At 40.8% G+C, this 13,327-nt stretch overlaps 3 protein-coding genes across 3 annotated transcripts; all 3 read right to left on the reverse strand.

Moving 5' to 3' along the window:
* Positions 1-807: 807 nt before the first annotated feature.
* LOC141775912 (protocadherin beta-16-like) lies at positions 808-3,869 on the reverse strand. The gene is made up of 2 exons (XM_074649651.1): positions 1,353-3,869; positions 808-873 (listed from the first exon to the last, which is right to left on the reverse strand). The coding sequence occupies exons 1-2, from the start codon at positions 3,732-3,734 to the stop codon at positions 808-810; spliced, it is 2,448 nt and encodes an 815-aa protein (XP_074505752.1). The 5' UTR covers positions 3,735-3,869.
* Positions 3,870-5,471: 1,602 nt separating this feature from the next.
* Positions 5,472-8,008, reverse strand: LOC141775913 (protocadherin gamma-A12-like). Its single transcript, XM_074649652.1, has one exon. It carries the CDS (start codon positions 7,884-7,886, stop codon positions 5,472-5,474), a length of 2,415 nt encoding a protein of 804 aa, XP_074505753.1. The 5' UTR covers positions 7,887-8,008.
* A 1,954-nt stretch (positions 8,009-9,962) lies between these two features.
* LOC141775914 (protocadherin beta-15-like) lies at positions 9,963-12,476 on the reverse strand. Its single transcript, XM_074649653.1, has one exon. The coding sequence runs from the start codon at positions 12,381-12,383 to the stop codon at positions 9,963-9,965; it is 2,421 nt and encodes an 806-aa protein (XP_074505754.1). The 5' UTR covers positions 12,384-12,476.
* Positions 12,477-13,327: the final 851 nt, after the last annotated feature.

Below are 13,327 nucleotides of genomic sequence, written 5' to 3' on the forward strand. Positions count from 1 at the left end.
TGCTCTTCAATATTCAGGTTATATTCAGACATTTCTACCATGAGCAATAAAACTTTTTGTGTGTATTGATTTTGAAAGTTTCCTACCAACGTATGTTCGTACAATGTTTGGATGGAGATTAAATATTGTGGCCATTATTAACTATTTGTTACAATGATAAAAAAATATACAAAAAAATACATGAATAAAGACAACAGTATGAAACGGGACAAAACAAATGCGGCAGGTGTCAAAAGAAATGCATTCATCCAGCACTTCTGAAAAATTGCTTCATTTTCTTTAAAAGAAAACTATACTACTTGTTGCACTGGCAATGAACGTTACTGAATATAAAATACTGATAACTTTAAAATTGACATAATTCGTAGGAGATTGGGAAGCACTTAAAAGCATAAAGGTTTACTGACTGGGTACAAATATTTCCAATTTAACCTGATGTGTATTGTTCCCCTTTTTTCCTCATCAAAGACCATGGGGAGGTCCAACCTTAATTAAAAAGTGGAACACAGATACAGTATGTTTGAATAAAAAGAAAACTGCAGTCTTAAACATGATGTATTTCTATTTTTAAATGACAAAAAATAACAAGATGGATGTAAGTTTTCCTGATAACGTATCAACAGAGCAACAGTGAAGTTCAGCACCAAGGACAGAGACACGAAGAACTACAGGCAGCTCTACTCAAATTGCACAGACAAACACACCAGTGCTGGGTAAACGGATAGATACAAAGCAAAAATTAAACTCATTACACTATTATCTTGGACTTCATATGAAAATTGACAAGAAATTTAAAATATATGCCTTCTACAGCTGACGAATGAGGTAAATAGTTTGGGGTAGTAAGGCCAACATGCAGTTAAAAACCAAGGACTGAACAACACAGAAGGGGGAAAGACGAAGATGCAAAAGTAGACAATTTCTAATGTTTCAACGGAGATACAAAAAAAGTGCTCACATATATGAGATGCAAAAAGGTTTGCTTACAACATAGCTAAATAACAGATGTTTGGTAAATCCTTTAAAAAAATCAAGCTATAGATTAAATTGAAACAGCTGGTATAAGATTTCCTCTAAAGTACAAGAAAATGATCACAAAATCTGGAACTACAAATAAGCCGACTTCAATATTGCACAAGCTCAAACACCTACTGTCATGCTCAAGGTAGGCCTACATTTAGGGGAAACATGAAGAAACACATAGCAATGCATGGAAGCCAGTGGTAACTTTTACCCTTGAACCAAATTCATCAAAGATATAAAAAGTTGTGGAAAATCTTTGACGAGTGTAACTAAATTGGCTGAATAAGAGATGCAAAAGAAGCCAAACGATATGTGGCACCTGTTCCTACCTCAGGAGAAGAATCACAATCCCCAAACGCCTCAGCAAAGTCTGATGGACTTTTCCTCAGAGTCTGGTCAGCAGGCAGTGTGTTGTCATTGTAAGAACTGACGAACTTAAAGTCACTGGTCCTAGAACCTGTTGTCAGGTAGGCGTCATAATTGTAAGCGCTGCGTAAAGTTCCTGTTCCGTCAACATCTGCGTAATTAGGAGGGAGATAAGCGCTGGGGATGGCAACTGCTCCATCAAACAACAGTCTGGGCTTTCTCCTGCGACAAAACCTCACACCCATGATGATGATGATGAAGGTCAGGAAAAAGGTGGACACAGACACCAGCGCGATGATCAGATAAGAGGTCAGTTTGGAGTTCTTCTCATCATAAGAAATATCCTTCAGTTCTGGCACCTCAGCCAAGTTATCAGAAATCAGTAAATACATGGAACAGGTGGCAGAGAGAGAGGGCTGTCCGTTATCTTTCACTGCCACAATAAGGTTCTGTTTCATGCTGTCAGACTCAGAAATGTCCCGCTGTGTCCTGATCTCTCCGCTGTGGAGACCAATAGTGAAAAGTCCCGGATCAGTGGATTTGACTATATGATAGGACAACCAGGCGTTCTGTCCGGAGTCCGCGTCCACCGCTATCACTTTGGACACCAGAGAGCCTCCGTGTGCAGCTTTGGGGACCAGCTCGGTCATGAAGGAGTTGCCCTCCGGGGCGGGGTACAGTATCTGAGGAGAGTTGTCATTCACATCCGATATGAAGACACTGACGGTCACGTTGCTGCTGAGCGGAGGAGAACCGTTGTCTCTGGCCATCACGTGGACTTTAAAACTCCTGAACTGTTCATAATCAAACGACCTCACAGCGTGGATCACCCCCGTGTCTCCGTTAACAGATAGATAGGAGGACACCGGGGCACCGTTCACCTCACCAGCTAACAGAGAATAAATCACTGTACCGTTTTGTCTCCAGTCGGGGTCTCGAGCAGTAACGGAACATAAAGTGGAGCCAGGTTTGTTATTTTCACTCACATATGCGCTGTAGGGCTGTTCCTCAAACACAGGTGGGTTGTCGTTGATGTCTGCTACAGATAACTGAACAGTTTTAGAGGAGGACAGAGGTGGAGAGCCCTCGTCAGTGGCACTGATTGTAATGTTGTAATCAGACACTAGTTCACGGTCCAGTTGTCCTGTGGTCACCAGAGAATAATAGTTTTTAATAGAAGGAACCAACTTAAAAGGGACGTTTTGCTGAATGGAGCAGCGGACCTGTCTGTTATTCTCAGAGTCTCTATCCTGCACGTTAATGATGCCCACCTCTGTACCAGGTGACACGTTCTCGGGTATGGGGTTAGTCAGGGATTTTATATATATCACTGGAGCATTATCATTTATATCAGTAACATCTATGATGGCTTTGGCATAAGAAGTTAATCCCAAACCATCTTTTGCTGTGACACGCAGTTCAAATGATGATGTTGTTTCGAAATCAACTGTTGTTGTCAGTTTTATATCACCTGTCTTATGATCTATGGTAAACATTGACTTAATATCTTCTGAAATGTGTCCAAAACCATATGTAACGTCTCCATTAAGTCCCTCGTCTGCATCAGTAGCGCTCACTGTCAGCACCACAGTATCTACAGGAGAGTTTTCAGGCAGACTTGCTTTATAAACGGCCTGGCTAAACACTGGGACGTTATCATTAGCATCCAGTACAGTGACGTGTATGACTACAGTACCTGATCTCTGAGGAGAGCCTCCATCTAAAGCTGTGAGGAGCAAATTGATTTCCTTTAATTTCTCGCGGTCGAGCTCTTTGTTAAGCACAAGTTCCACAGAATTGGTTCCAACGCCCAGAATAAAATTCTCATTGCTTTGGAGGTTGTACGTCTGAACTGAATATTTGCCTACATCCGCATCATGTGCTTCTTCTATTGGAAAACGAGCACCTTTGACAGCAGATTCACGAATATCTATATGGATCAAATCATTATTAAATTGCGGAGAGTTATCATTTATGTCCTGGACATGCAGACTAATTCTATGCAATTCTAATGGATTCTCCAACATGAGCTCTTGTTTTAAAACGCAGGATGCTTTGTCTCCACAAAGGCCCTCTCTGTCGATCCTCTCAGCAACAGTCAGATCCCCGTTACGGAGGTTTAAATCACAATAACGTTTGTCGCTCCCATCGGTATCAATGCGGGCCTTTCGAGCAGAAAGTCGGCTTGTTTCGAGACCCAAGTCTTTGGCGATATTTCCTATCACGGATCCGCGTTTCATCTCCTCCGGAAACGAGTAGCTTACATCCCCATTGGAAAAATCCAAAGAAAAGAGCAGCAAAGCAACGGCACAGCTTTGTAATGCCCGTCCCCTGAAAGCCATCATGACGCCGATCTGGACCAGTAAACGTCCCCTACTCAGTGTACAGAAACACAGCCAAAAAAAATGAAGGATTTAAACCAAAAGAAACACAATCCAAGACCAAGTCTCTGCCTCTCTGGACGATCAACTGCACCACATTGACACATTGTGCGTCGACAACAGTGGGTGGATTCCGACACGGAATCTATAACAGCTGGTGGATAGCGACATCGTGAGTCTCCATTAGATATTACATAAAGTATTTCCACTAGCAGCAAGTCTGTACAAGCCGTACAATTATGAAAACAACATATGGAGATCATATTCATTTAAAAAGGTAAACTACATACTGAAATGCCTTGAGACATGTTAAGAGAATCAAACGTAAAGGGCACGTTTAAAACAAAAGCCCTGTTTCATCAGAAACCTCATATTTTTTTAAGTGTGAAAAAAAAACTAATTTGTCTGAACAAGTATATTCTTGTCTTAAAAAAAGGATAAATATAAAGTTTAGCGTGAAGTGACTAAATCTGGGCTTAAATGTTTTTTGAAATAGTGTAACAACTATCAATTACAGCTGATTTGGAAACAAATTATAATATGTTTGTAAAGAGTGAGCAAAAGGACAGCCTATGAAAAAGACTCTAAAATACCAAAATAGTCAAATCAGTGACGGACTGAATTGTTTAAATAATGTAAGAATGATTTAAGCGGATGAGAAACTATCCTTAAAAAGACATCTCAATACCATGTAGAGAGGAAAAAGGGAAGATGGACAAGTTATCAAAGGCACAAAAAGAACAGTGTTTGATTTAAATGCAAAATTCCAATCACTTTGCTCAAATCAATAAATTCTTCCACAAGCTATAGTATTAACAAAATCCAACAAGCTGGACTAACAGCTAGACTTTACTGCAACATGCATCTCAAATTGGATAAAAAAAATAATTCAAAACCAGCGAATAAATTAGCATATAGGTAATAAGAAATAGCCTATATTATCTAGGATTGTGAATATGACAATGCTATCAAAAATATACACAGAAACTATGGTAGATATGTTAAACGGGAAGACTCCTCAAATCTGAGGAGCATGTTATTGTAATGTAGAGGAAGAAGATATACAACATAAATGAAAAATGATAACCCTGACATCAAAAAGTCAAGGCCAAAATATGATTTGCAAGGTATGGGTTATTTCCTATCCAAAGAACAAGTCAATCTGATCAATCTTAGCCACAACAACAACCACTGAGACCAAGCCTATATTAGAGAGCAAAAGCAAGGAAATGATCAAATAAATGACTAAACCTTTGATGAGCATTAACGAATTGAGGAATGAATACATTTAAAAAGCTTAGAATAATATAATTATAATAATTTCTTTCAGTGTGTAAGTACCACAATAGCTACAAAGACAGCCCCAAAGGCAACAAAGGACAACTACTGTACAGTGAGCACAAAATGCATAAAAGATCTATCACTGATTTCAGCTGGTATTGTTTCAGCGAAGAATTGGAAATCCTGTTGATGCAGCATAAGTGAAAGAACTAAGATGGACAAAATCATAACCTCCTGTTTATTTTATTTTCTAATATTAGACTTTTTCCCAAGATTATGCTAAAAATGCACTAAACTTTTAACCACTCCTGGAAAAAAGCTTTTTTGATATTTAAAAATACTGATTATATCAGTATCACTTCAGCACCAGTCGCAAGTCTGAAAAAAATAGTAGTCTTTTCTTATTGATAAAATAATGGCTCAAATGTTTGATGTTCTTACCTCAGGAGAACTATCACAATCCCCAAACGCCTCAGCAAAGTCTGATGGACTTTTCCTCAGAGTCTGGTCAGCAGGCAGTGTGTTGTCATTGTAAGAACTGACGAACTTAAAGTCACTGGTTCTTGAACCTGTTGTCAGGTAGGCGTCATAGTTGTAAGCGCTGCGTAAAGTTCCTGTTCCGTCAACATCTGCGTAATTAGGAGGGAGATAAGCGCTGGGGATGGCAACTGCTCCATCAAACAACAGTCTGGGCTTCCTCCTGCGACAAAACCTCAAACCCATGATGATGATGATGAAGGTCAGGAAAAAGGTGGACACAGACACCAGCGCGATGATCAGATAAGAGGTCAGCTTGGAGTTCTTCTCATCATAAGAAATATCCTTCAGTTCTGGCACCTCAGCCAAGTTATCAGAGATCAGTAAATACATGGAACAGGTGGCAGAGAGAGAGGGCTGTCCGTTATCTTTCACTGCCACAATAAGGTTCTGTTTCATGCTGTCAGACTCAGAAATGTCCCGCTGTGTCCTGATCTCTCCGCTGTGGAGACCAATAGTGAAAAGTCCCGGATCAGTGGATTTGACTATATGATAGGACAGCCAGGCGTTCTGGCCGGAGTCCGCGTCCACCGCTATCACTTTGGACACCAGAGAGCCTCCGTGTGCAGCTTTGGGGACCAGCTCGGTCATGAAGGAGTTGCCCTCCGGGGCGGGGTACAGTATCTGAGGAGAGTTGTCATTCACATCCGATATGAAGACACTGACGGTCACGTTGCTGCTGAGCGGAGGAGAACCGTTGTCTCTGGCCATCACGTGGACTTTAAAACTCCTGAACTGTTCATAATCAAACGACCTCACAGCGTGGATCACCCCCGTGTCTCCGTTAACAGATAGATAGGAGGACACCGGGGCACCGTTCACCTCACCAACTAACAGAGAATAAATCACTGTACCGTTTTGTCTCCAGTCGGGGTCTCGAGCAGTAACGGAACATAAAGTGGAGCCAGGTTTGTTATTTTCACTCACATATGCGCTGTAGGACTGTTCCTCAAACACAGGTGGGTTGTCGTTGATGTCTGCTACAGATAACTGAACACTTTTAGAGGAGGACAGAGGTGGAGAGCCCTCGTCAGTGGCACTGATTGTAATGTTGTAATCAGACACTAGTTCACGGTCCAGTTGTCCTGTGGTCACCAGAGAATAATAGTTTTTAATAGAAGGAACCAACTTAAAAGGGACGTTTTGCTGAATGGAGCAGCGGACCTGTCTGTTATTCTCAGAGTCTCTATCCTGCACGTTAATGATGCCCACCTCTGTACCAGGTGACACGTTCTCAGGTATGGGGTTAGTCAGTGATTTCAGATATATCAACGGGGCGTTGTCATTCACATCAGTGATATCAATAATGACTTTTGCTTCTGAAGAGAGGCCATAACCATCTTTGGCCCCAATATTCACTTCATACTTCGATCCCTCTTCATAATCTATGTCACCTGTCACACTGATTTCTCCAGTTTTCTCATCTAGAGAGAAAAGCTTCTGTGATTTATCAGACAGTCGGCTGAATTCATACGTAACCTCTCCGTTTACACCTTCGTCAGAGTCTGACGCACTTACAGTGATAATCGGGGTTTTAACAGGTGAGTTTTCCGGTAACGTGGCTGTATATACAGACTCAGTAAAAACAGGGGCGTTATCATTAGCATCAAGTACAATGACGTGTATGACTACAGTCCCGGATCTCTGAGGAGAGCCTCCATCTACAGCTGTGAGCAATAATTTCATTTCCTGCTGCTCCTCTCGGTCTAGCTCCTTATCTAAAACCAATTCACCATATTTACTACCAGAATTTGTCGTCTGAATACTGACCAAAAAGTGGGGGTTTTGCTGCAAAATGTAGCTTTCAACAGAGTTCTTGCCTATGTCTGCATCGTGTGCTGCATTAATGCGATACTTAGCTCCTTTGACAGCTGACTCCCTAATGTCCAGCTTTATAATATCCTTCGGGAAAATTGGTGCATTGTCGTTTATGTCCTGCACCTGCAGGGACAACCGGTGTAACTCCAAAGGATTCTCTAACAGCAAATCAAATTTGAGAACACACGAAGGCTTTTCTCCACAGTGCTCCTCTCGGTCTATTCTTTCTGCAACGATCAAATCTCCGCTTCGGAGGTTAATCCCGCAGTATTGTCTGTCGTTTCCTTCCATGTCAACACGAGCTTTGCGAGCAGACAGTCTGCCCACCTCCAGTCCCAGATCCTTGGCGATATTTCCAATAACAGATCCGCGCTTGAGCTCCTCCTGTACAGAATAGCTCAGGTCTCCGTGAGCGTAGTGCACCACAACAAAGAAAAACACAAAGCCATAGCTTTGGAGTGCGATCCGTCTATTCATCATCCTCAGACAGTAGGCCGACTATACGAGTTAAAACACGTCAGTTTCAAGTATTAAAAAACGTGATTCGATCAGTGTGCCTTCCAAGCATTTGTCGTCTTTGTTGAAGGCTGAGCAGAACACAAGGGTGGTCGATCCAAATAATGGGTGGTGTGCAAAGCAAGAAGAGCATTTGACTCCATAGCTGGTCTATAGTGACACCGTGAGGACAAATGAAATATAACAGTTTTACAGAAGTGCTGCAAGTTTTCTTAAAATATCAGGTCGTCTGGCCTTAATGTTTGAATAAAAACACACTCTAATAACGTATTTAAACGCGTAATGAGGAACTCTACTGTTTTTACCTTTTCTCTAAGTTAAGTGAGATGCTGGTTCTCTGTATTATAAGGCTTTACAAACAAGATTACTTCAAGCTCTTCATAGTGATAATAGTAACACTCTCCAAATATTACACAGTGTTGGACCCCAAAACACGTCCTTAGAGTTGCACACTAAATACTCCAACTTCGCTTAGAAACGCATCTCTCTCTCTCGCTATAAAATAGATTCCTACTTAGTTGTACAACATGGAAAGATCTGCCTCCAGATTCCGCCAAAGACCAATTGAATTATATAACAAAATCAAATTAAAAGATATATGATAAATACAAACACAACACAACACATGTAGAGCAACAGCATGCCTAGTATGTTGTACTCGTGTAAAAAAAATGTGTTTTTGATTTTAACTTTAATGTGGGATTTAAAACTAAAAGGGGATAATAATCAGAAAAAAGGAATGTCAATAACAGTAAACTGAAGTAACTCATTAATGAGATGCACCTAAAACATAAAACGTACTCTATGACCACAAAATATGTCAACTCATTTCACTGATGTGAAATTGTTCTTGTTTTGTTTTACCTTTCAGAAAAGTACAAATGTAATGCAGAGCACAAATGTAAATTACCAAATCTGACACCTATATCTCAGGAAGACAAATGTGCAAGTAAAACAGTTATCTAAAGTGTTTGAAATGTGAGGAAATTCAAGACATGTGTAAGTTGAATCGCAAGAGCAACATCAAAGTTCAGCACCAAGGACAAAGACAAAAAGGACAAACTGCAGCTCAACTCAACTTTTCTTTATGTTAAGTAAGATTCCTGATCTCTGTAGTATAAGGCTTTACACACAATACTATGTCTTTCCCTAAAGTAATCCACTTCAAGCACGTCATGATAGTAACCAGACAACAATCCCAAAATTTGGACCACTGAACATGTGATTTAGTGCTGCACGCGAAATATCCAGTTCGCATATAAACGCATCTCTCTCTATGAAGTAAAATTGATTCCATTACTTTGTCGTGAAACATGCAAAAATCTACCTCCAGTTTTCTCCAAAGACCACTTGAATTAAATAACATAATCTAATAAAAGGATACATGATGCATAAAAACATAATTCAAAAAGAGTAGAGCGACAGCATGCCTTGTATGTTGCACTTCTGTAAAAATACATTGACTTTAATGTGGAATTCAAAACTAAAGGGGAAAACAACAATTCCTAGAGAAAATATGTTAATGTGATGTACTTAAACACATGAAATGTTACTTACTGACAGCAAAATATATAAACTCGTTCCAGTGATGTAATATTTGCCTTGTTTTATTTAACCATTCAGCAAAGCCCAACCGTAGCACAACCCGAATGTTAATTACAAAAATCGGACACAGATGTCTCAGGAAAACATATGTGTATGTAAAACTGTAGTCTAAAACGTATGAAATGTGAGAAAATATAAGACAAGGGTAAGTTGCTCCTGAAAATATATCACAAGGGCAACGGCGAGGTTCAGCACCAAGGACAGAGACACAAAGAACAAACTGCAGCTCAACTCGAAAGACAGCCAGACCGGTTTTGTGTAAAAAATAAATACGAAAGAAAAGATCAAAAGCCACTACTCGTTTCACCACAGAATTTAAAATATCTGCATATTGAGATAGAATAACTCTTCGGTGAACTTTTGATGCATTATCACGCTAAATGTGAGCATTTAGAAACAAATGGAACATACAGGGAACGTTAAGGTGCAAATGGGTCAAAAGATATATGCAACACCAGTTCCTACCTCAGGAGAAGAATCACAATCTCCAAACGCCTCAGCAAAGTCTGATGGACTTTTCCTCAGAGTCTGGTCAGCAGGCAGTGTGTTGTCATTGTAAGAACTGACGAACTTAAAGTCACTGGTTCTTGAACCTGTTGTCAGGTAGGCGTCATAGTTGTAACCGCTGCGTAAAGTTCCTGTTCCGTCAACATCTGCGTAATTAGGAGGGAGATAAGCGCTGGGGATGGCAACTGCTCCATCAAACAACAGTCTGGGCTTTCTCCTGCGACAAAACCTCACACCCAGGATGATGATGATGAAGGTCAGAAAAAAGGTGGACACAGACACCAGCGCGATGATCAGATAAGAGGTCAGCTTGGAGTTCTTCTCATCATAAGAAATATCCTTCAGTTCTGGCACCTCAGCCAAGTTATCAGAGATCAGTAAATACATGGAACAGGTGGCAGAGAGAGAGGGCTGTCCGTTATCTTTCACAGCCACAATAAGGTTCTGTTTCATGCTGTCAGACTCTGAAATGTCCCGCTGTGTCCTGATCTCTCCGCTGTGGAGACCGATAGTGAAAAGTCCCGGATCAGTGGATTTCACTATATGATAGGACAGCCAGGCGTTCTGTCCGGAGTCCGCGTCCACCGCTATCACTTTGGACACCAGAGAGCCTCCGTGTGCAGCTTTGGGGACCAGCTCGGTCATGAAGGAGTTGCCCTCCGGGGCGGGGTACAGTATCTGAGGAGAGTTGTCATTCACATCCGATATGAAGACACTGACGGTCACGTTGCTGCTGAGCGGAGGAGAACCGTTGTCTCTGGCCATCACGTGGACTTTAAAACTCCTGAACTGTTCATAATCAAACGACCTCACAGCGTGGATCACCCCCGTGTCTCCGTTAACAGATAGATAGGAGGAAACCGGGGCACCGTTCACCTCACCAGCTAACAGAGAATAAATCACTGTACCGTTTTGTCTCCAGTCGGGGTCTCGAGCAGTAACGGAACATAAAGTGGAGCCAGGTTTGTTATTTTCACTCACATATGCGCTGTAGGACTGTTCCTCAAACACAGGTGGGTTGTCGTTGATGTCTGCTACAGATAACTGAACACTTTTAGAGGAGGACAGAGGTGGAGAGCCCTCGTCAGTGGCACTGATTGTAATGTTGTAATCAGACACTAGTTCACGGTCCAGTTGTCCTGTGGTCACCAGAGAATAATAGTTTTTAATAGAAGGGACCAACTTAAAAGGGACGTTTTGCTGAATGGAGCAGCGGACCTGTCTGTTATTCTCAGAGTCTCTATCCTGCACGTTAATGATGCCCACCTCTGTACCAGGTGAAACATTCTCAGGTATGGGATTATTGAGTGACTTTAAGTTTATAACTGGTGCGTTGTCATTTATGTCAGTAATCTCAATATTTAAGGTTGAGTATGACACTAACCCCAGACCATCTTTTGCACTTATCTGCATTTCATATGAAGACACTTTCTCATAATCAATAGCTGCAGCTACTCTCACTTCTCCCGTTTTAGAGTCTAAAGAAAACACGTTGCTATATTCATCTGAAACATGATCAAATCCATAGGTAATTTCGCTGTTTAAACCTTCGTCTGCATCAGTAGCACTCACTGTGATCACCAATGTATCCAGAGGAGAGTTTTCAGGCAGACTGGCTTCATAAACGGCCTGACTAAACACTGGTACATTATCATTAGCATCCAGTACAGTGACGTGTATGACTACAGTACCTGATCTCTGAGGAGAGCCTCCATCGAATGCGGTAAGCAACAATATAATCTCTTTTTTGTCCTCTCTGTCTAATTCTTTGTCTAAAACTAATTCACCATATTTTCGCCCGCCTGATTTTGTGTTCACATTTAATTTGAAATGATCATTCTGCTGAAGCGAGTAGCTCTGAACAGCATTTTCTCCGATGTCTCCATCATGTGCCTCTCCTACAGGAAACCGCGCATCCTTGTCCGCTAATTCATGAATTTCAATTTTAAGTGACTCCTCTTTAAACTGCGGCGAATTATCATTAATATCTTGAACTCGGATACTAATACGGTGCAGCTCTAAAGGATTTTCTAGCACGAGTTCCTGTTTTAGAACACATGATGCCTTTTTCGCACAAAGCCCTTCTCTGTCGATCCTTTCTTGAACGATCAAGTCTCCGGTGTTGAGATTTACACCGCAGTACTGGACGCTGTTATCCTCAGTATCGATACGGGCCTTACGAGCAGACAGTCTGCCCAAATCAAGTCCCAGATCCTTTGCGATATTTCCAATTACAGATCCACGTTTCATCTCCTCCTGGATAGAGTAGCTCACGTCTCCATAGACGGGGTGGAGGACAAGAAAAACAAAAGCAAGGCCGCAGAGCAGCGAAAATCTGCTGCATCCCATTGTCACCTCTACAAAGACCACTACTGCTGCCAAGTATGTCAAAATATATCCACAATGCAGCTGTGATTTCCTCCAATATACAAAATCGTCACACTCCGGTCATCACGAAGCGTTTTAGTTAACTACGGTACAACAGCAGAATCAGGTTTTAAATTCGCTGAGACAGAAGGGTGGAGAATGACCGAACCCTCTCGTTTACTGGTACACACTGACACCATGAGTATTTCTCTGGGTATAACAAGGAGAAGTAGGTTTCTGATGTGCTTAAATATAGACTATTTCAGAAAACCTTTTTAATCAAAACAATAATGGCAACAACAACAATAATTAATATAATAATAATAATAACGTTACCATTTTAGGATTAATATGCCTTGATGCAAGACTGTTCTGCCTCCTAGTGATGTAAATAAAGCAACACAAAACGTGGGGATCAACATAAAACTATTCAGACTGTGTCTCAAAAACAATCCAGCAATTACAAATCAATTTTGGCATGTTAAAATATAGACAACACATACACTAAGAGGGGGGACACTTTTATGTTAGATAAAACAGAGGAAAATATTGTTCAATATCTTCTTGTGTATCATTTGTGCTCAAATACTCTTTATCTTTTAATTGCTCGGATTGAAATATGTGAAAAAATGATTGAAGCATGTTAATCAATGAGATTAAACCTACTGAACGATCATTTCAAGATGCATACTGCAAATTGAAGTATTGTGTGCCTTCAACCATATCACCGGCAGTTTATGCTTTATGTTAATGAACAATAAAGACACACAGATCTCTTGACATAATGATTGTTCTGAAAGGTTTTTGGCAATTTAGGAGACAAAAACATCACACATATTTCTCTCCAAAATAAGGTCTTTGTTTGAATGCTTGAATCTACCCTGATGATGAACAACAAAATAGTATTTTTATTGTTGTTGTTGTTT

The sequence above is a fragment of the Sebastes fasciatus genome, chromosome 10, assembly GCF_043250625.1.
Source record: "Sebastes fasciatus isolate fSebFas1 chromosome 10, fSebFas1.pri, whole genome shotgun sequence".
Taxonomy (NCBI): domain Eukaryota; kingdom Metazoa; phylum Chordata; class Actinopteri; order Perciformes; family Sebastidae; genus Sebastes; species Sebastes fasciatus.

Coding starts and splice junctions, on each gene's coding strand:
- LOC141775914 (XM_074649653.1), bottom strand. CDS start 12,383: ATGGGATGCAGCAGATTTTCGCTGCTCTGCGGCCTTGCTTTTGTTTTT.
- LOC141775913 (XM_074649652.1), bottom strand. CDS start 7,886: ATGATGAATAGACGGATCGCACTCCAAAGCTATGGCTTTGTGTTTTTC.
- LOC141775912 (XM_074649651.1), bottom strand. CDS start 3,734: ATGATGGCTTTCAGGGGACGGGCATTACAAAGCTGTGCCGTTGCTTTG. Junction 874..1,352: donor ATTGTGATTCTTCTCCTGAG/GTAGGAACAGGT, acceptor TGTGTTGTTCAG/TCCTTGGTTTTTAACTGCAT.